This window comes from Esox lucius, chromosome 6 (assembly GCF_011004845.1).
Source record: "Esox lucius isolate fEsoLuc1 chromosome 6, fEsoLuc1.pri, whole genome shotgun sequence".
Taxonomy (NCBI): Eukaryota; Metazoa; Chordata; class Actinopteri; order Esociformes; family Esocidae; genus Esox; species Esox lucius.
The window spans coordinates 22,794,173-22,819,604 of record NC_047574.1 but is presented as its reverse complement, the minus strand read 5'-3'; the positions used below and the strand labels follow the sequence as shown (position 1 = coordinate 22,819,604).

At 42.5% G+C, this 25,432-nt stretch overlaps 1 protein-coding gene across 1 annotated transcript in view; it reads left to right on the top strand.

Annotated features, from left to right (window-relative positions):
• Positions 1–25,432, top strand: part of ttc27 (tetratricopeptide repeat domain 27) — a 106,244-nt gene that overhangs the window by 38,438 nt on the left and 42,374 nt on the right. The window contains exons 6-9 of the mRNA XM_010892268.4: positions 2,164–2,328; positions 2,457–2,599; positions 8,973–9,085; positions 16,950–17,016. Of these exons, the coding sequence (XP_010890570.1) occupies positions 2,164–2,328; positions 2,457–2,599; positions 8,973–9,085; positions 16,950–17,016 (488 nt within the window). The remainder of the gene's footprint in view (positions 1–2,163; positions 2,329–2,456; positions 2,600–8,972; positions 9,086–16,949; positions 17,017–25,432) is intronic.

Here is a 25,432-nt window from a genome sequence, read left to right as displayed (position 1 = left end):
TAATTGTTAAAAAATCATACAATGAGATTTTCTGGATTTTTGTTTCTCACAGTTGAAGTGTACCTATGAAAAAAAAAATAGAGACCTCTACATGCTTTGTAAGTAGGAAAACCTGAAAAATTGGCAGTGTATCAAATGCATGTTCTCCCCATTGTATATACTCTGCCTCCTGTTAATGGATAGACAACCCAACAAAATGATGGAATGCTGTATGTGTTTTCTCACTGTCTGGGACAGCTGGTTGGAAAAGCAAGCTAGCTGATGGATGAAAACATAGTTCTTCTCCGAAACATATCAAACCGACCTCATCTGTTTCAGTTAAATAACTAGCAAGGTTTTCTATCAACTCAGTAGTACTATTACTTGGAAGGTGTTTTCAGTCAAGATGGTTGTTTCGACGTGGTCCATTCAAGATTAGCTTATCCGATTGTGGCAGCGAGCTCAGTATACCTGGTTTTGTTTCTGGTCATTATTTACTGCCTGTTTGCATTGGTCCCTACATTCTAATGCATCAAAGGTGTGCCGCATGCCTGCTGACGTCGGCGTGGTGTCTGCTGGAAAACCATCTGTAGTTGCCCTCTGCAAAATGCTTTGAGTGTGCGTGTGGTGAGCAGTGTGTAAAGGGTGAAGAGGCTCTACAGGCAATGAAAACCAACTGCCAATCCATATTCCAGAGGAGCAGCCAGCGAAAGACCACACAATCCCTTTTAGTGCTCTCTGTAAGCTATGGGGTGTGAAAGGCATGCAGACTGAAAGGGGGGTTTTTACAATCCATTTTCCCTTCTCCCTTTCGCATCTCTGTTGGTTTCCGAGGTGACAGAGGATCAGATAATATTCAGTTTTTTATGCACTGACTGTTATTGTTAGAATTATCGTTTTTTACTCTACCATAACACATCCTGGGACTTAACAAATCAGTCGCTGATAACAGACCTAATAAAAGTGTTATCTGTAAGCCTGTCGAGGTGAAGGCACTTTTCATGCGTGGGCCCATGCATATCTGCAGGGGTATTCCACTCCTGCAAGATGCGTAGGCTGCTGGTTTTCTTTTTTGCCTGATAATAAATTGCATCCCTTGGTGTTTTAAATTAGGCCCTGATTAGAAGAACAAAAAACAAAAAAAACTGTAACTTGCTTTGAGGTCTGAAGCTGTGTTTTCGGTTGCTTACGGTGCCTCCTTGCGTCCTGGCTCCTAGGTTCGTGGTCGGTATGCATGGAATAGAACATGTTGACGCTTATTGAAATGGTACACAGGTGCAGTTGTATGTGATCTGGCCCAGGAGAATCTCCTGCCCCGTTATAATGTTTCCTTCAGAACAGACCGCCTGCTCATGGCGACCTAGCCAAAGCATAGGGATTGTTCACGACACATAACCCATCCATATGGTTTGTTTCGTCCTAGTCAGAGGTGACATTGGGAAAAGACCTAAACCTCTTTCCATTCCCAGCCCATTATTCCTGCCAGTCATCTTACTCCCTCTCAAGGTGGAGCCCTTCCTACCCCACGTGGCAGTTAAGGTGTTATTAGTTCCCACGGAAATGCCCGTTCCCGTTGCAGATGTCGCAGCAGCCTGGGAAGCTGATTTTCCTGGTGTGAAATCACTGCGGTGAAGGTGACACACAAGGCACAGAGTAAATCTCCATGGCGTGGTCCTGGGCTGCCTCATAAATGTTGAATGGGGGAAGTCGAGGGTACGGCGCACTATGAATTATACACGTTTGGAGCCAGGGATAATCACCATGCCGTACACGGCCTTCAGCCAGACCTGATAATCATATCGGACAGACAGAGGTAGAGCGAAGGACGATGCCAAAACACCTCTTCTCTTATCCGCTGCCTGCTTGTCTCTTTAATGTGTCGCCTCAAGGTCCCTTGCTCAAGGTGTTGCTGACCAATAGCCCCTTGGGAATGTCTGCAAGTGTGCTCAGCTATTAAGTCTCTGGGCGGTTTTCGGTGGTTGTCCGTGATCAACCTTTTGTTGATGTTGTAAATGAGATGTGCCGTCGCTGGGTTTTTATAATGGGGTATTGGGTTCTATTGTAGTACTTACCACTTTGCTAAATGGGCCGTCGTTAATTTTATCATGTCAATGGAAATGGAGATCGGACTGAAACAGAATAGGCTAATCTTCTCTTTTTTTTTTATCCCTCTCATCTCTGCAGTAATGAGGTACGGGACCCTCTTCTCTGATGAAACCCTCCAGAACCTGTTAATCCAGTTCCATCTGGAGTGTGGCTATATCTCTTTGACCTACTATGAGTACAGCCCAGCCAAGGAGCACTTCCAACAGGCCAAGGAACTCTCTGGCCTGGAGATGGACATGACCGGTAGGTACAAGAGACTCGGACCTTGTCTCAACGTACATTAGCTGCCTGGCTTTTTTTTTTTTTAAATGTCAATAGTTTTGTTCAGGAAGTATAACATAGTCATTGCGGGAGGTTTTTGCTGCACGCAGGTGCTCTAGGCAAACGGACTCGCTTTCAGCAGAACTTCCTTGCCCAGCTGATCCTGGATGTCAGACGGAAAGATGACTCCCCCGTCACCAAGCCTGAGAGCGACATGACCCTATCTCCCACCCCATTGGCCAGCCTGCCCAAGGTATGCACTTTCTATGCCTCACTGACATGAGGGGGCAAATACAGTGTAATACTCAGTGTCACCAGCAGAGGGAGATCTTTACCCCTCCTCCATTGCCGATATCATGTTGTGGTGCTGGAGGGTTGAACAACTGCAAGGCCTCATTTACGCAGGTCATGTATAGACATTAACTGTGCCAAGTATGCTTTTGGAAGGCTTTCTTTGGACTTTTCTCAGGAGACGTTCCTCAAGCGTCTCCGGTCTGGTCCTGAGATTCAATGCAGCTGAGCTTTTTACGAATCTTACGATGTCTTTGTTTTTATTTTAAAACCTGTTGGATGTATTTTTACGGCATGTTAGAGGCATCTGCATGACTTCCCCTTCATTGGATAATAAAGGATCACCTGAGTTGACCCGTCTTTTCTTGACACTTGCAGCACTAAGAATAGTCCAAGAGTCCTGAAGGACTCCTGGAGTGAGAGGAAACATGCTGCCTTGCGCAAGCCTGCCAGCTCTGCATGAAACGCAGACCCATTGACTGTCTCTCACTTACCTCTACCTGCTTCTACATATCTACTCTGCAGACCACTGTAGGGCTTCTCAACCCTGGGCAGAGTGATCTGAGGAGAGTCCTCTCACCACAGATTACCTCATGTTCTTTGTTCTAAACGAAATGTGCTTGTAGCATGACCGTGTGGTTACGCTGATGTGTGAGATCCCGGTTAGCCATTTGTAATGCTATACTCAAGCCCCCCCCGCCCTCAATTTATAAGGGTCACCAAATGCAGTGCATGAAATGTGGAAGATGAACCAAGATGATTGTTGGTTTCAATAGATTTAGTTTGCTCAGATACAGAAATATACAGTGCACGGGGTTACCACTTAACACTCATGGAAGCAGAGTTACCCTGCATCACCCCTGCCCCCAGCTGTCATTCCATGAACCCGTTAACCTGTGTAGATGCATGGAGCCTGTGAGCCCAGCAGATCGAAAGTCAGATTAGAGACAGCAGCCGTCTCTGTCATGGGACAATGACGCTTTTATGATCCAATAATGGTTTGACCCCCTCGGTCCAGGGACTTCCACCCAGCCAAGCATACGGGCCAGTGTCTGTCTGTCTGTCTAATCATCGTCTCTTCCTCGCCTCTCCCTGCTAGAGCAATCAGAGCTCCTGTCAGTGGAGCCACAGAGCAGCCCGCTGTTTCACTCTCACCTTGGGCCCAAACTGTGTCACTTTTCTCATGATGAAGTGCCTATTAGAGCCCCTCCGGCACACTAGGTTCGCACACACTCTAAAGCCCGACCTGCGGAAAGTGCCCCCATACGCGCCTGGGGCCCTCTGGTGTGTGTTTGGGACCCCGGTTTGGACTGAACCCCACACTGTGCAGGGCCAGAGGTGAGTGTCAAACCCACACACACCTGCAGGCTTTCCTGATGGACTGAGGGGGCGCTTGATGACGGAGGCAGCAAGAGGTTCTTCAACAGCCTAGTTTCTGGTTGTTTATGTAGTTTAGCTCCTCCTACTCTGGCCTGCCCCTCTCCACCCTGTGATCCATCATGTTTTCTCTGCATCGTATTTCATCCCATCTGTGTTTCTCTATTCTACTGAGGTTCTGCATGGACCTCTACGTACTAAATCAGACACTGGTCCTTTTTTGTGTGTGTTTGTCATGGAGGTTATCCTCGGCTCCCAAAGGAGGCGTCACTCTTTGTCCTCCTGTACATCTCATTTGGCCTTACGCCATATATTATAGTGAGGGTCATGTGATTCATATGGGGAGTAACTGAGGTTTTAGTGATTAACTTATAGTAATGTAGATTACTAGTTGAAACGAAGCAAGTTGTCCCGTAAATGCAATATTTACATTCTTCTGAAGTATTTTGTTTAGATTTGTGTCAGATATAAGAGCACATTTCATACGTTGTAGGAGCCAACCTGTCAGTCTGCAGGCAATGTGAGAATGGCAGCTTGACAGTCCTGCCACTTCCTCTTCTTTCTTTGATCATAATTGTTCATATTTGCTCTTTCAAGTCTATTTGTATTCCAGTTTAAAATTAACCTTTGCTCTGTTTCTTGTCTTCAAATTCAATGCCGATTCATGATTATTCCAAACAGTTTGAAATGAGCAGAAATGACCTAGGAATATCTCATGCACCAAAGCTTAGTACTTTTAAATTTCATGCACACATTTGTTTACGTCTCTCTGTGAGTGTTTTTCTTATGCCAAGATGATCCATCCAACAGAAAGGTGTGGCATATCAAGAATGTCATTAAAAAGCATGTTTTTTACACCGGTGCACTTTGTGTTGGGGGCTTTGAAAAGCCACTTTGCCGTACTGTAAAATATGCAGGTTAGCCACAGATGTTTTGATGGAGCGTGCAGTTGGCATGCTGACTAAAGGAATGTCCACCAGAGCTGTTGCCAGAGAATTTAATGTTAATTTTTTTACCATAAGCCCCCTCCAATGTAGTTTTAGAGAATTTGGCAGATCCACCTTCACAACTGCAGACCATTTAACCACACCAGCTTTGGATTTCCTCGTCTGACTTATTCACCCATCCGATGGTCAGAAGACCAGCCACCAGCTGGGGTTATGCACAAAATACCAGAAACGTCTCAGTAGAGCTCATCTGCATGCTGCATTCTCAGTCTTGTGGAATCTGTAGGTTAGGGCTTAATTGCTTCATTTAAATTTTAGATCACTGCGTGCGCTTTGTTTCAGTTGCACCGGGTTGTTTGGCATATCAGTGGAACATGTCAGTGTCTGCAGCAGATTTTGACCTGCTTAAAGTGAGCTACTTCTCTTGGGCAATTGAAACTGCCTAATGTCTGTCTTGAAGCAGCTTGCGATGGGCATTAGCCTGGTTACGTTTTGTTCCCGATGACCGGATCTTGAGGCTGTCTTTATTTGTCTCTGTGGACATGCTGTAAATCAGGATAATTAAGGCAATATCTGTCAGTTTTGCCCAGTTAGGGTACACTTCCCTGAACTCCCTTATGAGGACTTTGCAAGTAGTATGAAAGTTTGGGAAACTTAACAATTATGATTTTTTTTTTCCAGACAATTTGGCAGGCAGCCAGTCATTTTATCAGTTTTTCTTTTTTTCATCGGCAATAGACCGTATTAGTACGAAGACTTCATCACTCCGAGCCCTAACTAAATGGAGAGAGTGGCAACTCTGCATTATTACAACAAGGATAATCTGCAGTTTTTTTGGTTGATCATGCTGACAAGCTATGTTCTTGGGACGCTACAAAGAGGAATCACTCTAACGAAAACTGTGAAAATTGTACTGGGACCATAGCTACATAAAGGCATTTCACATCTAGACCTTTAGACCCCATAGTACTACTGTATTTTGGTGAACTTATTGACTGATCAGGAAGTCGGCCTGCTCTGTCAAAGAGAGAAGATTGCAATCAAATCCGAGATGTTTTGGACCATGCGTCCTAGATTGGAATCCCACCGCCGTACTTGTCTTCTCCTTCCCGTCTTGTGTATTTCACCCTCATATCTAAAAACAGCGCTGGCCTCCCTCAGATGTCTTCCTGGCTGTGGCAGACATCCAGTTAGCAATCGGGTTCTGCTACGCATCACTAATTCCCTTATTACAGGCCAAGGGGGGGTAAATGGACTCAATTAAGCCCATCATAAGCCATAGGTCACTGGCTGAGATGAATTGAGAGACCGAAAACATCTGACTCTGCAGACTGTCCAATGAACACACCACAGGCAAACAGGGCCAACCCCAGTGGCAATGACTATCTGCCTCTTCCTACAGTAAGGGCACAAAATGGTTGTGCATATTTTCATGTCATGAAGAAGTTTAGCTGAGAACTGAGGAACATGAACACTACGTACAATGTAACACGGCTGACTGTGAGACAGAGGGATTTGCATAGTACGAATGTTCTGCATCCTAGTGTTGTGTACTCAACCTGTTTTGGTGCGATAGCATTTGCTAAGCGTAGTCACTACCTTTCTGTCTACTCTGATCTATTGCCTAGTTCTGGTTGAAATATTCAGAGAAGGTGCTGTCAGTCAGAGGGAGTTCAGTAGCATTCTTGAGCTGTCCCAAGGAATATAGTGTGTCATGCACTGGTGGAGGGATTCTGTTGGGGGAATGCAGGTGAAGTAGAGCCGTATCACCTAAAAATTAAGCACGAGGTTAAGCTCCAGAGTTGCAATTTTCCAGAGATGACTGGTTTCTTGAATCAGCTGGTGAGTGATGGCAGATGGAGGTGAAATGGTTTGGAAAACATTACAGAATGAAGGAAAAGCAAATAAAACATCACTTTGGCTGTAATCATTAAACTGTCTCAATGATATTAGGCGTGCATGCAGGTGAAGGCATAAACCATCTAAGCCACACAGTATATTCTTGTAGAAGACTCACCTTAAGGGTTAGTGTGTAATAGTGAGTGTGTACTCTGACTTGAGCACATGTACAGCCTGTGACAGAGGGTACAACACGTTAGCTTCCTCTGAGAGCCACAGGGAAGAGACCACCAGGAACTCCTGACTCCAAAACCCTTCAAGATGGAGCCATTTGTCCTGGGTGTTCCTGGCAGTCAGACCCTACAATGTGTTTACACTGACCAAGTAATTTGGGTAGCGAGCTGTTGGCCATTTCCACGGTTTTTTGCTTATGTGTGCACCAGACTTGTTTACAAGTCAAAAATGTGTCCAAAACCCCGATCTTTTTTTGTTTACTGTGATTTCAGTTCCCAGTTATGAAAATAATTAAGGGCTGTAAGCATAGTCGGTTTGTTGTATGTCCTCTTAACTCAAGATGCTTTGATTTTTCGCCTTGAACATTTCTCCTGGAACAAAATCTAGAGGAAGACAGGGTTAAGAGTGAAGTATTTTTTGACGGGAGGAATCAACCATCCTTCCCCTCTGTCATGGAAAAGTCATCTCTATTAAATTTTTTTTACTCCCATCTCTAAATCTATCAGTTTTAGTTGCTGTCAGAAAACTGCTGAAAGGACTGCATTATCCATCTTGGATTCCCTGCCTGTATATACACTACCATACAAAAGTTTGGAGTAAAAAAATTATGTAAATTGTTAATATTGTAAATGACAATTGTAGCTGGAAACGTCTGGTTTGAATATCTACACACACGTACAGAGGGCCATTATCAGCAACCATCAGTTCTGTGTTCCAGTGGCACACTGTTTGCTAATCCAAGTTTAGCATTTGTAAAGGCTAATTGATCATTAAAAAAGCCTTTTGCAATGATGTTAGCACAGCTGAAAACTGTTGTGCTGATTAAAGACACAATAAAACTGTCCTTCTTTAGACTAGTTGAGTATGGGGGGCATCAGGTATTGTGGGTTTGATTACATGCTCAAAATGTCCAGAAACAAAGAACTTTCCTCTGAAGTCATCTGGCTATTCTTGTTCTGAGAAATGAAGGGTATTCCATGCAAGGCATTGCCAAGAAACTGAAGATGTTGTACAAAGCTTTGACTACACCTTTCACAGAACCGATCAAACGGATTCTAACCAGAATAGAGAAAGGAGTGGGAGGCCCTGGTGCAACTGAGCAAGAGGACAAATACATTAGTGTGTAGTTTGGGAAGCAGATGCCTCACAGGTCCTCAACTGGCAGCTTTATTGAATAGTACCCTCAAAACACCATTCTCAATGTCAACAGCAGAGAGGTTGCTCCAGGATGCTAGCCTTCTAGGCAGAGTTGCCAAGTAAAAGTAATCTCAGCCTGGCCAGTAAAAAGATTAAGATGGGCAAAAGAGCACAGACATTGGACAGAGAAGATTGGAAAAAAGTGTTATGGACAGATGAATGTAAGTTTGAAGGGTTCTTATCACAGAAGAACATTTGTGAGACGAAGACCAAATGAAAAGATGCTGGAGGAGTGCTTGATGTGATTTGTCAAGCATGGTGGAGGCAATGTGATTGTCTGGGGGTACTTTGGTGCTGGTAATGGGACTGATTTGTACGGGGTAAAAAGGATCTTGAAGGTGGAAGACTATCACTCAACGCTATGCCATACCCTTTGGATGATGCTTGATTGGAGTCAGTTTCCTCCTAGAACCGGACAGTGTCCCAAAACATAGCTCTACAACAGGACAATGACCCAAAGCCTAGCTCCAAACTATACAATAACTATTTAGGGAAGAAGCAGTCCGCTGGTATTCTGTCAATAATCATTATTTTTAGCCATGTCAAGGACTATTTCCTTACCATTTTGCTATATTTCTTATTCAACCTCATATGTCACCATGGAAAACAAAGACATTACTCAGTGACCCCAAACTTTGAACGGTAGTGTATCCCTGTAATACAGGTTTTAGTATGTTCTAGTTACCTCCTGCTGCGACTAAACCGTGTGATCAATCTGTCTGGTTTGTGTTTGACCCACAGGACCTCGACCTGGCGGATGAGACGGTGTTGAACCAGATCAACTTGGCTGAGCCTGAACAGTACCTGCTGCCGGATCTCAGTGCTGAGGAGCAGGCAGTCATCCTGGGAGTTTGGTAAGACATGTCACTGTTGATTTCATTTGTGAATAAAAATTATGGATTAATCCCATTGAGATTCCGATGGTGGTCTCGGGAGAATCTTTTCATTATACGAGTGTGTCTGAATAGGCAACATTTGTATTTTTTTTGTTGTGCCAAAAAAAAAAAGCGCGTGAGCGGATTTGGCTCATGCTTTGGGGGACTTTGGATGCTGCGGCATGTGGGAGCTGCACCTTTTTTCATTGTAACACATGATAAAACTGCTGTGTGCTACGGGCTGCTTGAGAAGAACTCTTGCGACATATATTACATCCTCCAATCCTCCCTGATATGTGAACTGAAGTTTTGCCAGTGAAGTGGGCTGGTTAGCCAATGACTGGTAAGATCCCAACTGTGATATCGGGACAACCTAAGACAGGTCGTGCATCTGGTCGTAATTCACAATATACATACCCGAGATACATGTTGTACGTAACCCAGAAACAGGATCGGTGCTGAACATATGGCACAATGACTAGAACAAGAACATGTGCCGCTTTCCAGGTCTGGGGAGGTTGTCGAGTGACAGTCAGACAAATGCACTGGGTTCCCAACTGCACACATTGTTACAGTCTCAGTCGAGACCAACCCACGTGCCGATTGTTTTTTCCCCATTTCTTTTGTTGGTTTTCCTGGAGTGTGGGCCCTCACATATCCCAGATATAAAAGCAAGGGGATGACGCACCACTTTACATAGTATTGTGTTTGTCGGTCTATATTTTGGCTTTTTTGGTGTGATTGTGTATATAAAAAAAGGGGGAAAAAGAGGGGCTGCTGAAATTATGCTAATAATGACCGTTTTATTTATAAAATTTTCCAAGTTGTAGAATTGTAGTGAAGAGCTCTGATATATTACACATTAAATAATGTAGTAACCAAAAAAATTTGGAACAAATGAAAATACATGTATTTCTTCAAACTAGCCATCCTTTGCCTTGAATGCTTTGCACACACTTGGCATTCTTTCCACCAGCTTCATGAGGTAGTCACCTGGAATGCTTGTCCAACAGTGTTGGAGTTCTCACCTGCTAATCACTTATTGGCCTCTTTCTTTACTCTGCAGTCGCTATCATCCCAAACGATCTCAATGGGATCTCGTGATTGTGGAGGCCATCTGATGCCGCACTCCATCACATTCCTCCTTGGTCAAATAGCCCTTGCGTTGCCTAGAGGTGTGTTTTGTCCTGTTGAAAAACAAAATAGTCACACTAACCGCTAACTCGTTGGGATGGCGTTTGCTGCGGAATGCTAGCTATGCTGGTTATTAGCTATGCTGGTTGTGTGGGCCTTGAATTCTAAATAAATCGCAGACCTATTTCTTGTGTTTCTAGGCCCAAGCAAGACTCTTCTTATTGGTGACCTTCATTTGTGGTTTCTTTGCAGCAATTTGACCAGGAAAGCCTGATTCATGCAGTCTCCTGAACAGCTGATGCTGAGATGTTTCTCTTTTTTTAACTCTGTGACTGCTATCTGAGTTGCAATTAATTGCCTTTTTCTGAGCCTGGTAACTTATGAACTTATCCTCTGCAGCAGAGGGAACTCTGGGTCTCCCTTTCTAGTGGAGGTCCTCATGAGAGCCAGTTTCATCATAACTTTGAAATCCTTACTATTATTCTACAATGTGGAATCTTACTTTTCACAGGTGCTTTATAGGGAATAGGCAGCCATTGTGTGTGTAATAAAGTTCACCTACATACCTGTTACCTATAGCAATGACGATGTGAAAGGTAAGGGATATTAATGTGATTGGGAGATGAGACAAGTTAAATTTTTACTAGTGTTTCTCCTGTTCTTTGAAAAAGGAGAAATCTATTCAAAACCTCACCTGCTGTTTAAAAAAATCCCAAACAAAGAGCTTAAAGGTATTGGGTTGAATAATTTCACCACATTATGGTTAACATTGAATCATTGTTGTTTTGTTCCATGCAGGTATTTGTTTTCATGCTTTTCGGGTATCTTTTTTTTAATGTGGAATCTGTTTTCCAAAGCCTCCATCTGATATGCTTGGTTGAGTGATGTCTTTGCTTCTTGCTTCTGGCATTTTCCCTTCTTTTCTCCCATTCCTGAGAGGTGTCAGAACATTAGGCGATTGTGAGGCCAACTCTCTCTTCCCCTCCCCTACTCTCTTTGCTTAGGGGCGTGAGTCTGAAGAATTTCAGAGTTCAGGGAGTGCTCTTGCTCTCCTCCTCACCGCCAAGCTCACTGTGACAGATGCCGACTGGATGAGCAGGACAGGAAGTGATGAGGAGGGGGGTGGGTTGAGTGCAAGAAAGGTAAACCAGATACAGAAATAAAGATAGGAAGGGACGAGGAGAGGAGAGAAAGGGGGCAGGATAGAGAGTGGTGAGTAAAGCAAGAAAGGCTGGCAGAAAGGGTGGGAGGGATGTAAACTTCACCCAGAGGGAAGGAACGGTGTCGTCACACTTCATTAGCTTTTGTTGTGTGACGGGGTGGTCCTTTAGCCCTCACCGTGGTGCCCTTAGTCTTAGTTTTATTCCTTGTTCTTTTCACCGTCCTGTCCTGTTGAGGTCCATTAGTGTTCTCATGTTTGTCCTGTTCTACTTACATGTAGATGTGTGTTTGTGTGAAAACGCATATATATTTAGCTTCTCCCTCAAAGTGGTGTCACAGCCAGGGATCAAGAGCCATTTATTAACACTTCAAAATGATCAAATGGAATGTTTTACAATTCTCTGAAAATTCCTTTTGCCTACGGGAATAACATTGCCAATTAACCCACAGTGCAGACACCTGTTCTGGGACATTAACATTGTTTACCAATTATATTTGGACAGGTTTATGGTATGTGTCAGTCCACTCATCCTCAACCCTAGGACACACTAGCACTGTCCCATGCCATTTTGGGTTTAGGAACCAACCTTTGTGATTGAATAAACATTGTTCATTCAGTACTGTTTTTGAGATTACTCTGCCGATTTATAATTAAATATATGAAGTATTACAAGTTCCAGCGTTCATAGCAAACGTTCTGGATACTTCCGTCCTGTGCTTCCCCCTTATCCCATGGTAGTCGTCTGTTCTCTCTCACGAATCGACTAATCACAATAAAAACTGTAAGCCCGTGAGCTGTCTGTCAGAAAATGTCAACTTTAAAATATCAGTAGTGGGGGGAGAGCAATAACCATGTGACCATGTGCTTGCTTGACCATGTGACCATGCTCTCCCTGAGTTAGAGTTGCATGCAAAGAGAGACAGTCCAACAATTACTTTAAAGGATTTATTACTTGACAAATTGTAGTCCCTTTTTAATAAAATAGTTATTTGATGCCTTAAGGCACCATTGGATTAAATAAAAAGGCACATTTAACTAAAAAGGGATTTAGACAAGATAACCAGAAGTATAAAAACGTGATCCTGACCTGACTCAAAGCAGCTGCTGGGTTTCCTCCTTTCAGCCACTATAACGATGCTATTCATGTTCATCCTGATGTTTTTGTATGCCAATAGACTACAACTACTGTGTTGTAACTATTTGTGAAGTGAAATTAAAGTAGAAATATCCACTCTGGGAAAATGCACTTACTGAAGTATAACATGTTGGAGAACGCCTCCATACTGTTACTGCCAGACGAGTGGGGAAATGGGCTACAGAGACAAATGTTTGGATACAATAGCAGAACAGGTGCCGTGTTTAGATCAGATGGTAGAGGCATGCTTAGCCTTTTCCACATTTTCTGGTTACAACATTAAATCTAAATGGATTTTATCAAGAGAATTTGCCTCTAATAAACACAAAAGACCATAATATCAATGTGAAACATACACTTAAATTGCTCTAAAATCATTTCAAATATAAAACAGAAAATAAATGATTGCATGAGTGTTCATCCATTTGTCATGAAGCATCTGAATGTGGTGCAACCAGAAGTCTTCAGAAGTCACCCAATTTGTTGAATGTTATCCACCTGTGTGCAGTTAAGCCATTTCTGGTTAAATACACCTGTCTCTGGGAGATCCCTCAGTTAGTCTCTACAATTCCTATCAAAAGCTACATCATAAAGACAAAGATACATTCTTAGCAAATCCGGATTAAGGTTTTCCAAAGCCCCAATCAGGGGTTGGATCTAAGAACATTTCCAAGGTGTTGAATAGCACATTAAAGTCTGTTATTAAGAAATGGAGAGAATATGGCACAACCTTGAATCTGTTTAGAACAGCCCTTTCCGGCAAGAAGGGCACCAGTCAGGTAGGACACCAAGAGGCCTATGGCAACTCTGAAGGGGTTAGTCTTCCGTGGCTGGGAGACATTGTGCATACTGCATTAATAACCTGGGTGCTTCACAAAAGTGGCCTTCATGGGAAGGAGGCGAAAAAAAGCACCATTGTTTAAATCTAATCCCCGCTTAATGTTTGCCAGAAGGCAGGTGGGAGGCTCTGAGACCAAGTGGAAGAAGGTCCTATGGTCTCATGACACCAGAATATCGCCTTTTGGCCTCAACGCTGAGCGATATGTTTCACTTCACAGCATCTTAAGAACACTATCCCTAATAAATATTCAACAATTTCTACATTTTATTTTTCACTTAGACTTTATGGAATTTTTAGATCAGTGACAAAATCCCCAGATATAAATCCATTTTGAGTTCATGTTTTAATACAATAGTGTTTGGGATGTCTGCTGGCTGAACACAATGGCTGCTGCTTGGTTTCCCTTTTTATGACACTAACCTAAATGACTGGACTAGACCTAGGTGTGTCCTGCCTAACCAAAATACACTGTTACCATTATCTGCCTTGTCATTGCAGACATCCGGATTAAAGGCCTGCTGCCAGAAATTGCAACTTTCTATTCAGTTCTGTCATCCAATCCCACACTTGTTATCCCAGGGCCAGACCTTCTGTAAAATGTTTTTATGATAATGGGTGTCATAGGAGTAAACAGCATTTTTTTCTCTCTTCCTGCTGCGAAGACACTTCTATAACTGGACTAAGCTCCATCAAATAAGGACATTCTGAAAAGTGTAATCAAAGTTCATAGTCAACCATAACAGCCGTTCAATAGGAATGAACTACGAAATATTTTGGCTGGTTTGGTCTGATGTGATATGCTGAAAATGTCTCTGTAATGTGACCAAAATCCTTTTAGATCATTGATGGGTTCCTAGACAAACCTATGACCCTATGCAGTTTGCAGGTCTCGCATAGAACACAACTCTCTCTTACGGCCACTTCACTTTAGAAGACATGGCCAGTATGTAACCAGCAATCCCTGCTCAGCTATGTTTTTTAAGAAAGTATTTCACTTAATTGGCACACATTTCTAAAAACATGTTTTTTCTGTATCATTATGGGGTATTGTATGTATATTTATGGCAAAAGGTGTGTGCGTGTGTGTACTGCAAAAAAAAAAAATGAAGGGAACACTTAATCATCACAATGTAACAAGTCAATGAAACTTCATGGATATCAATCTGTCCAGTTAGGAAGCATAAGCCATTGTGAATCAATGTCACCTGTTTTGATGCAAATGAAAGTGACAACAGGTGCACTGGAGAAGCAGTTTCAAGACAACCCCCAAAAAGGGAATGGTTTTGCAGGTTGTGGCCACAGACAATTGCGCTCTCCTTATCCTTCCTGACTGGTTCTTCTCTAGTTTTGCATTTTGCTTGTGTCCTTGCCACTATTGGTAGTGTGAGGCGGTACCTGCAGCCCATTCAGGTTAAACAGGTAGTCCACCTCCTTTAGGATGGCACATCCATATGTGCCGTCAAACGAGAAGATTTACTATGTCTCCCAGTACTGTCTCAAGAGTATGGAGGAGATGCCAGGAGACGGACCGTTATACAAGGAGAACTGGACAGGGCTGTAGAAGGACATCAACCCAACAGCAAGACGGGTATCTCCTCCTATGTGCAAGAAGGAACAGGAGGAGCACTGCCAGAGCCTTCCAAAATGACATCCAGCAAGCTACCTTTTCTAAAAAATGTCAGAAACAGAATCCATGTCTTCTAGTGGGACTTGTGCTCACAGCCCAGCACCATGCAGCTTTGATTGGCATTCGCCAGAGAACACCAGAATTGGCAGGTCCGCCATTTGCACCCTGTTGTCTTCACCGATGAGAGCAGGTTCACCCTGATCACATATGACAGATGTGAAAGAGTCTGGGGATGCTGTGGTGAACGTTATGCTGCATGCAACATCATCCATCAAGACTGGTTTGGTGGTGGGTCAGTGATGGTTTGCGGAGGTGTATCCTTGGTAGGGTCGCACATACCACCTCATACTAGCCAATGGTTCCCTCACTGCTGTTAGGTACTGGGGTGAAATCCTCTACTTAACAGTGGGCCCTGGGTTCCTCCTGGTGCAGGACAATGCCTGGCCTCATGTGGCCAGAGTGTGTTGGCAGTTCCTGGATGATGAAGGCATTAAATGCCACTGACTGGCCCTTACGTTCCCCAGACCTGATTCTAAATGAGAACCTCTGGGTTGTTATGCATTGGTGCATCCGATCAACGCCAAGTAGCACCACAGGCCGTCCAGGACTTCCCTGATGCCCTGATTCTAGTCTGGGAGGAGATCCCCCAGGACGTCATCCTCCATCTCTTCAGGAGCATGCCCAGATGTTGTCAGGAGTGCATACAGGCACATACACTATACACACTACTGAGTCACATTATGAGTTGCCATGATGAAATTCCCGCAAGTTGGAACAGCCTGTGATTTCAATGGTTTTTACTTAGATTTTTGGTGTGAGTTTGAATCCAGCCCTCAATCGGTTGGTGATCTTTTTTTGTGATTGAAAGGTATGCGAAGGGAATTGCAGCAACCCAGCGAATATATTTCTTTCATGTAATGGACCTAGAGATTTTAACAGAATTCTGTCAGCTTCGGCTTAGTATGACTCAAGCAGTAATGCAGTGGTTCTAGTTGCTCTCTAGGTGCAGGACCGATTTTAGCAGGACTGATGTTCACCAATCACTAAAAGTTTCTTAACGGTTTGACGTTCTTGTATGGGGACCGTCTAAAAGGGATGTAAAACAAATGAAAAAAAAACTATATGCAGAAGAAGTGTTGGTGTCTGAAGACTTTCCAAAGATGCTTTATGTAGAACAAATACTGGTTATTATTTAATATAATTTCCATGAAATCTATTTTATTTTTATTGAAAAGCAGACTACTAACACCCCCAAACTGCTTCAGTTCTTCCCTTCTGCCAAAACTGCTCTGGTTTTGGAGCTAACCACAGAAGTTTCCATTCAAAATTTTGTTTTTCTACCTTTTATGGGTGCATGTCAAACATCTAAAATGGCTGCTTAACAAGTGAAAGAATATTCTTGGTAGCCGTTCTCTTTACATTGCTTTCATCTAGCTTGTTTTCTTCCCGGATCAGTAGGGTCACACAACCTCTGTAGACCATAACTCTGGCCCACTATAATCTTATGGGTATCACTTTGTTTTGCCCATGGGAGTATCTAATACCTGCCCAAATGTTGATTGGCCAGGCAGGCACATGACTGATGTATCGCGACACCACTCTCAACTGTTAATCAAAAAGAACAATAAACACAATTCATTCTGAAATCAATCGGCCCTCCTCAGATGGTGCTGTGCTGTAGATAAATGGCTTTACAGACTCGGGGGGGACAATGAAAGCCCTTTCTATCAGAACACTGACCGTCTTGTCTAACGGCTAATGCACTGATGGGTCGTCAACAATATTAAATTCAGCGCTTGACCATTAATAAATCAATACCAGGGGGACCAAAAAATCTGATCTGAACATCTTGATTTACAGGAGAATACACTGCACTCAATAGTGGTTGGGTAGAGACAATTTTTTTAGCTCCATGTTGATTAGGGTGTCGTGTCTCTGTTACAGTAATGATTTCCAGAAGAACAACCCTGTCCATAAGCTGACTGAAGAAGAGCTCCTGGCCTTCACCTCAGTAAGTACTGTTTGTCTCATCATGTTTAGATACCGCATTGCCTCTGTCATTTTTGTTTCTGTCTGCAAAAGAAAAAAAAAAATCTTGAGTCACGCGAGTTTAGAAAGATTCATTGATTAAACCACAGCAAATGTTTCATTTTGACACCCTTTGGGGTTTGTGGTTCAGAGTGGGGGGTACATGTAGGAGTTGCTGAGTTATCGGAATCTAAAATATGTTGGTGCCCGATGAGAGGAGGAGTTGCATGCTGGCTTGTTTCTCGGTCACCCCCCTCCTGTCTTCTTCCCTCCTGCCCTAATGTGGGTGTCAGGTCCCCTCTCATCTCACCAGGAGGGAAGTATCCTTTCTGCTCCACTAATCCTTTCTACAAAGTGGCGCCTGCCTTGCCCCTACTCAGTGCTCTTTACACTCCCTGGTAGAGCTCGCTGATATGGGGGGTTGGGAATTCATTGCAGAAATGAATGTGAACACTTTTAGTAACATATGCACCACCATTCATTTTATTTATTTTTAAATTACTGCTACTAGGTAGACAATTGTAACAGTCCTGCATATCGTATTTATTTCATTTCAAACATCATATTACTTAGTGTAATTTTTTCTATCTGCAAAATACCATCACTAAGTAGTCCACGTTGTCAGTGTCTAATTTTAGGATTATTGTCCCATGTCAAAGACCATGCGTTCTGAGCGTTCTCCATACAGTATGCTGTTGTTTTAAGCGTTCTCCATACAGTATGCTGTTGTTTTAAGCGTTCTCCATACAGTATGCTGTTGTTTTAAGCGTTCTCCATACAGTATGCTGTTGTTTTATTACAGACCAGTGCCAAACTACCCTGCTGTTTCCCCCAACGTATACACCTTCAATGCTTTGTACCGGCTCCTGCTCCATGTATGCCCTTAAGTGTACTTTAAGCTTCCCTCCCCAGCCCTCTCCGCATCCCAGTGTCTGAGGTACATAGCTGCAGGTGTACACTGCTTAGGCTCTCTGCTCTCGTCTGCGTTTCACTGCAGGGAGTTGTAAAAGAGAGGAACACAAGGGCCGTGCCTTGGCAGCTTTTTTTGTCATGGCAAGTTAATATTTCCCCCCTTTTATCCACTGGCAAAGCAAATCAGAGGTTTGTGTGTCTGTATTTGAGTGCTTTTCTGTTTGAAATGAAAGGATGTGGCCTAGGCCTCAAGTTGCGGCTTCAATCATGCTATTTCCACATGGAACTCATCACAACTTATTTCTCCCTCTGTCCATCTGTTTTTCCTGCACTTTTACAACGAAAATAAAGATATATGGTTTCCTCAAGCCCTCGTAATAATTTTTGATGCCTTCTCAAAGAAAGTAATCAAAGTCTTAAATACATTGCACCAATGGTCTTGATACATGTAGGGTTAGATTGGTTTATGGAGCTGCTTTGTGTAAAGTATAACAGTGATTAGTCTTGTTAAGCCTCTACTCTGTTTCTACATGCCTATAGTGGATACTATCAAAATATGCATTGTCTTTACATGGCAGGCAATCTTTACTAAACTAGAATTCAAATCTTGCCTAATTGGTGAGATGCCCCAGTTCTGGCATGGGTCCATACTGGTTAAGAGATGACGAGGATGTACTTATCACCCTGCCCGGGCTTTTGTTAGGTGGCTATAACCGGTTTTGGCTTTTGGGAAAAATGTAAAACGAAACAAGTCGGCCTTGAAGGATTGGGTAGTTTCAATGCCCAACAGCGGTAGCTCACTTTGAGCTGTGGATGACCTGCATCCCATCGCTGGATTGCCTCCTGGTCAGTCCTTAGATGGGAGACCAGTTGCAGCTTTAAGGGGTGTTGGAGGGCCAGTAAGGGGCACTCTTCCTTCTGGTTTACAGATCAAATCCAAATGCCCCAGAGCACTGAAGGTGAGATTGGCTTCCATAGGGGGCAGGTTTTGTGTGGATCGTTAAATGGGTGTCCTAACACTGTCACATAAAAGATCACCTTGCACTTTTTGTTAGTGTCGTCTTGGTCACAATAATCCACAGCTTCCAATTGGCAAGACTATTGCCCAAATATCCTCTGTCAAGTAAAATTCGCAAGATTCTGCAATTGGTATGCTATTTGTTTGCAAAGCTACGTCAGTGGATGTTCAGCTTTGCTGTTATTAACCAACATGAAGTGAACGTAATACTTCCCTAAATGTATCATTTATTAAATTAGCTTAGCAAGAATTAGCTTGAGGACTAATTTCCCCTGCCCTGTCATGATGTTAAGAAAAATAATTTGCACTCATTCAATAACTGCATAGGTTTTCCCAACTTCATTATATCCCTTTTGGAACTTCAGTATTGCCTTCTTCCTATTGCTTGGTCACCAGGAATCAGTTCATAACATACTAAAAAGGAACACCGGCAGAACTTTATAGTGCCTACAACTGTGCATAGTGGTATGTAATTAGCAGACGTAAAGCCAGTCTAGCCAAGACATCTGAAAATTGTTTACAACCCACAGTATAATTTTTCCCTTTGTGGAAATGTTGTCTGGGCTGGAAAAAGGGTGGCATAAGACTGCTAAATTGTGTGGTCTTAGATGGCCTTAACTAATTAGGGATTGATTTCATTATATCCATTTCATTATATCATTAGCCTACTAAGGATATATTTTTTTAACTGTTAGCTTTACCTTCTGCCTATTTTTGAGGCTGTTCGTGATTTGGCATATCACCTCATAATGAAATGCCTTCTCAAATGCATTCTCTATGTGCATTTATCTTGACCGTTTTCAGTGTCCTTCTCTCTCCCTCTGTCAGTTTTCATGATAACATATTAAATGCATTAGGTAAACGTCCAGACACTATCCTTTAAGGATCACTATTCATTTTTAAGGATCTATGGCTGTCCAATGTATTTCAGACTATTCATTCACCACTATTTTAACTGACGATCTGCTTAGTTATTGTTCAGGCTTTTATTTGGTTTTGTTTCTTCCTCTTCATTTGTTGCTATATTATCCTATTTTTTCATTTGTCATGGTAAACACAATACATTAACATTCATTAGGTGCCTTCCATTATATATTATCTTGGGAGGGGCGTGGTTAACTTGGTCCCTGATTGAGGTGTATCTCTCTGTATGTCTGGTATGGGCAGAAAAGGACACTGCCTGTATAGTTTTACATTACTCTTCTGCACTGAGGAGTATGTCTTAAACATAAATGGGTGGATGCCATGTCTCAGCTTTGTCTTGAAAGTGAAGGGTATTATTAGTGGAATGACTGCCCGCAGATAACTTATGCAAACTTGGTAGATCCAGCATCCCACCCACTGTCTGAACTAGTAACCTCCTCCCACCACCCTGCTTTGCAGCCCCTGACTCAGGTGGATACATGGTCATCCCATTGTGATGGGAAGCCATTCTAGTCCTGAAATGGTTCCAAACACGGCAGAGAACAGGGCTGGGTGCGGTTTCTCACAGCTGTAGTTTTCCATTGCTGTAACTCAGAATGTTTTGCAGTTTTGGCTAATGTTTCAAAGTCCAGCTCCTTTTTTTCACCACCCATAAGCTTATTTGGAGACAATCCCCCACTTCAGGGACGTCATGTTCAGTAATCAGATAGTCCTTCCGAAGTCTACTCACTTGGCCGGCCAACTAGGCTATGTGAGGGTAGGGTCCATTCAGGGCAAAGCTGATGCCGTCCGGAAGAAACATAACGGACTGGAAATTAAAAGCAAAAAATAAAATTTGTCTTCAAGCAGACCCAGTAACTGGCATCGCCCAGGGCCAAAATCATCTTTTTGCTGTTAAATCTCAGTCCCTCTGGAAAAAGAATTGCCACTTTCTGAGGTGAATTTCAACATTTGCTTCCTGTGACTGTGTTCTGCCACGTCTCAGTGTTTGTGCCCTTGTCGACTGTACGTGCCAGGCCAGGTAGGGAGGTGAGGCAGGGGACTGTGTCCCCCACTGTTCTGGTGCTGTCAGTAGAATGTTTACATTGGCCTTACATTTCTGTCTTTTAAACTATGTAAATAGTCTAGACCTATAGGCTCTTGTAATGTCTATCTACATTTTCTTTAACTTTGCCATTTAACAAAGACTGTCCTTAATTGTAAATTAAAATCATAAGCGGGGATGATCAATTCTGAATATCCATTTTCAAAGGATTGGAAACCCGCTCTAGTCCATGAATCAATCAAATATTTGAAGGTAGGGCCCAACAAAGAATGTTAACAAGGTAGCCATTTTGGAATATTGCAATTACTTTTTGTTGCTCAAGTCTGTCAGATGACTACTCTTACTGTCATTTTTAAATGCATGGGATGTACATTATACTTTATGAGGACTAGAGAGTCCAAGAATAACTTTCCCAGTGGTGGATGACAGCAGGTGACATTCAGAATTCACAAAGAACACCTTTTTCCCCCTTTTCTTTCAGATTAACATTTGGGTTACAGCTAGAAGAAAAGTATAAACGATAGCGCAGCTGAGCTAGCACTTCTACAGAAATTAAACCCTAGAGACCTTTTTCACAGCCCTGGTCGTTAAATGCTTTAAATACAGTTTTTAAAATGGTGCTTTTGTAGGGGTCAGAGTTAAAATGTCTGCTGCTTAATGTAACTGCTCATAATTCCTTATGCTATATGAGGAGGAAGTAGTCTTAAACTATGTGTGCAGTTGGTTGAGTGGGGATGCATTATGGTAGAAGACACTTTCCATTGCAGGTGTTGACAACGCTCTGCAGGCTTTGCAAAAATGTCTTAGTCTGTCTACTCATCCACATGATTTGAATCTAAGGTAAGTGATGAGGATCTGCCTGTGTGTTGAAATTGAATCCCAGCGATTTTAAACCTAACGTCTTGTGAGAGAAACTGTCCTATTAAAAAGAGGAGCACCCTCCGTTGCCATGAGTTACTCAAGAAATGTTTCACAAATTAATTTCCATGTGAAGTCGTTATGAGGTTGACAGTTCCATCCTTGGAGGACCCCAGTCCAGCATTGAATACCTCCTATGGCAATATTACCTACAAGGTAATGGTGCCACAGGGTTCCAGCTTAACTTCATTCCCACCACCATGGCGTCTGCTCTTTTGCAAACTTGATATCATCCACTTCATATCCCTCCTAACTATGGAAAGCTGTGAGGCTGTCCTGGTCTGCACTAAGCTGGTGACGTGTTCAATGTTCTGGTCCATAGCTTGACTGATGTCATCAACTGATCCCAAGGTTGGCTCTGTGCACCTGGAAAGCTTTTAATGTTTTTCTGCTTGTCAGCACTTGTCTTTTTTTGTCAGTGATGGTTTGTACCGCCACCCATGGGTGTGTCTTCAAGCTGCGCGGCTTGTCTCCGATTTATTTCCTATAGTTGTTGAGTTTTGTGACTGTCTCTCTGGACACTTGTTTTATTTTTCCCACAATGATAGCTAGCCACGTCATGCGGTCTTGTATCGAGTTGTTTCCTTCTTCCAAATCTCCTTACTTCCCCAGTTGGGTTGATAGCACTAACAAAGGCAGGCCAAGGCAGTATTGCAACAGGCTGGCTTTGGTGATTTTGATAATAAATATAAAACAGATGGATGTAAAAATAGACACTATTCAAAAGAATACTGTGAACATAGAGGTATATCTGGTTATAGTCTTAAGGCTATATAAACACACTGTATATACCCACATTTACATACTCCAAAGGAGGCTGTATTACATGTGGGGCTCGGCTACAGCCTCCATAAGGTTTAATCAGTGAGTGTAGGTTACAGTTCTTAGGACCAGTCATTGAAATATTCAAATATGTATTGCTGCCTTGCCAATGAAGTCCTGTTGAAACAAGCTGAGTGATACAGTATCCTTTGCAAATGATGTTGTCGGAGTAAATGGGTTTGTAGCAAAATCCATTAAGTACTGATCGTCCCTGACCCATCCACCGCGATGTAGCAATTTCCTCTTAAATAACCTGTTTTCAGTTGTGGCATTGTTTTCTCCGTGGAGGCATTCTCTCTTTTTTTTCACAGCTGAAGGAAATCCAGTATTTGCTCTGTCTTTCGCTCGACTGTGCCCACCCTCTGTCAGATTCATGTCGATTGAGGGAGGTGGAGCGACAGAGGGGCGCTAATTGATAGGTGAGAGTGAGTCAGGCAGTATCATCCTCCCTCCTAGGCTGAAGACATCTGTATTTTGTCCCACAGTCCTACAGTGACTTCTTTTGAAACATTGAAAAGCGTGAAGACCCTGTGTCAATGGAGAGGTAATTACTTGTGCTAAATGCCCAATGCTGCGTTTGTAAGCCTTCTCAGTAGGCCACAGCCATTGATTTTTCTTTTTGGTAAATGAAATGTCAAGGCTATGGAGATAATTAACTTTTAATTGCTATTGGATTCTTCATATTTTTCTTACAGTTTGACAGACAGAGGCAGCATTTTAGCATACCTTGGCATTTAAAATGGTGAACTGTTTTTTGGAACTGCAGTTTCATTCTAAATGAATGTTCTACTCTGTAAGTGCTAAGTGATTGCTCACACATTTTCTGTCACAGTCAATGCCTATGGGATTTGAAGGAGCATGTTTCATTCTTGTCTTCACTAATAATCCTGATCATGACATGGCATAAGTTGGTGGCAAGATTTTAACAGCCAGACCGCGTTAGTGGTCAGTTATAGGTGTCCTTGAGGTCAGTGTCTGTGTTGCCCTAACGTCACCCTTGTTTGTCTTGTTTGTGGTTGACTTCCTGCAAGTGTTGAGGGATCAGTGATGAGTTGATGTGATTTTGTTTCCCCCACTCTACTGGACCATCTTTCCCTGACTGAGTCATTTCTGGTCCCCACTGGCCAGGTGATGGGGGCAGAATACACTTATGGACTTTTCCATAAGTGTATCCTTTTCCGGTAGATCGTAACCTCTTTAAAATGATTTTTCATGTTTACTTTGCGTTAAACCAAGACCTCTTCCAAACTGATTTTTAGTTCTGTTTTACTGTCTCAACCTTGGGAGAATGTGGCCAAAAATGAATTTCCCCCTATTTTGGCTATGCAGTGAAATTAACAAAGCTCTGTTGATATGTTGGACAGTTTTTGCATAATTTATTTATCCAATAATGTTCAGTTTTGTCCTATTCTTTCTCCATCAGCCTTGAGTTGATGTTCATCCAGACTATAGTTAATCTGTTACAATGGGCTGACACAATTAATCTCATTGTTGTTTAGTGTTGCTGGACGCCTCAGAGCATCTGCTAGCTGTGTGAGCAGGCATCTTCCCAGCCTACATGTGGATCCAAGAATCTGCAGGCTGGTTAGATGGTTGTCACATGTCTGGCCCTGCTCATCGGAACTCTACTTAGTCTTTTGGAACGCTCATAAGAATTCTGTTAGCACCAAGGTATGGTCCATATCTGTGTTTGTGACCTGTAAAATCATCCTGCAAAGTTTAACAGGGATCAGTGACTATTACCATGATTTAGTTAACTATTTTATTTTTGATAAAATCCTTAGTTGCTCTGGTGTCCTCAAAAATGAACATGTCATCATATACATTGTAATATTTCAGACAGCTCAGTAAAAGCTATACTTATTAGTTTCTACATCCAGTTGACGTATATTAATAATTAATGGTCTACCCCTTGATTTGTCAAGACTATATCGTATAATTGCCACATGAGCTTAGTTCAAATGTCATACCCCATCAGAGCCCACATTTTTTTTTAATATAAATGGTTACTAACACTGTGTTCCCTCAAAACATTGTTAAAACAAATAATAATAAATTGCGTTTAAACTGTTCCACCTTTCCAGGGACCATACCGTTGCTTTTTACCAAAACAGTGTTGAGGTGGCCACTTTTTGTTTCAATAAGGATTTAATACTTCTTTCTGTGTGTTGAAGTATACCATTTGTACCTGAGACAGTGTGTGTCGAGTCTTGGGACACACATGCAATTGTGCACATCTGAAAGTCTGTCAGTTGCACAGTCCTGTCATGGGCCACTGATGTCTTTGCACTGGCTCACGCTCTAGGAATGAGCCCAAGAATGTACTGCAATTTCAAGGTCCAGAAGAGGAATCTCGGAAATCTATTTGGAAAGCCCAGTTCGGTCAGAAAGAAAGCCCAAACGGCCGCAGAGGTTAATTTATTGCCTTGGAGTTTATGTGGCTGTTCCGCCATAAATCTCCCTAGTCCGCTCCAGTCTGATGTCTTAAGCAGAGTTGGCTTTTCATGTATATTTTGAAATGTATTTAAATATAGTTTAAAGTGGTTTTCAAAGTTTATCTGTTGTCTATGAAGAAAGTATATTTGCACATTTTAATTCTCAAACTGTGATACCATTTGCATTGGGCTATTCAGTGTAGATATGCAGTAGATACATTAAAGACAACTCAGTGGTAGCCTTTGACTTTCCTCTTTGACACTGGCAGACCTTTTTTTTATTTGTTTAATTTGAAAACTTTAAGTGGTGAAATGCAAACCTTGC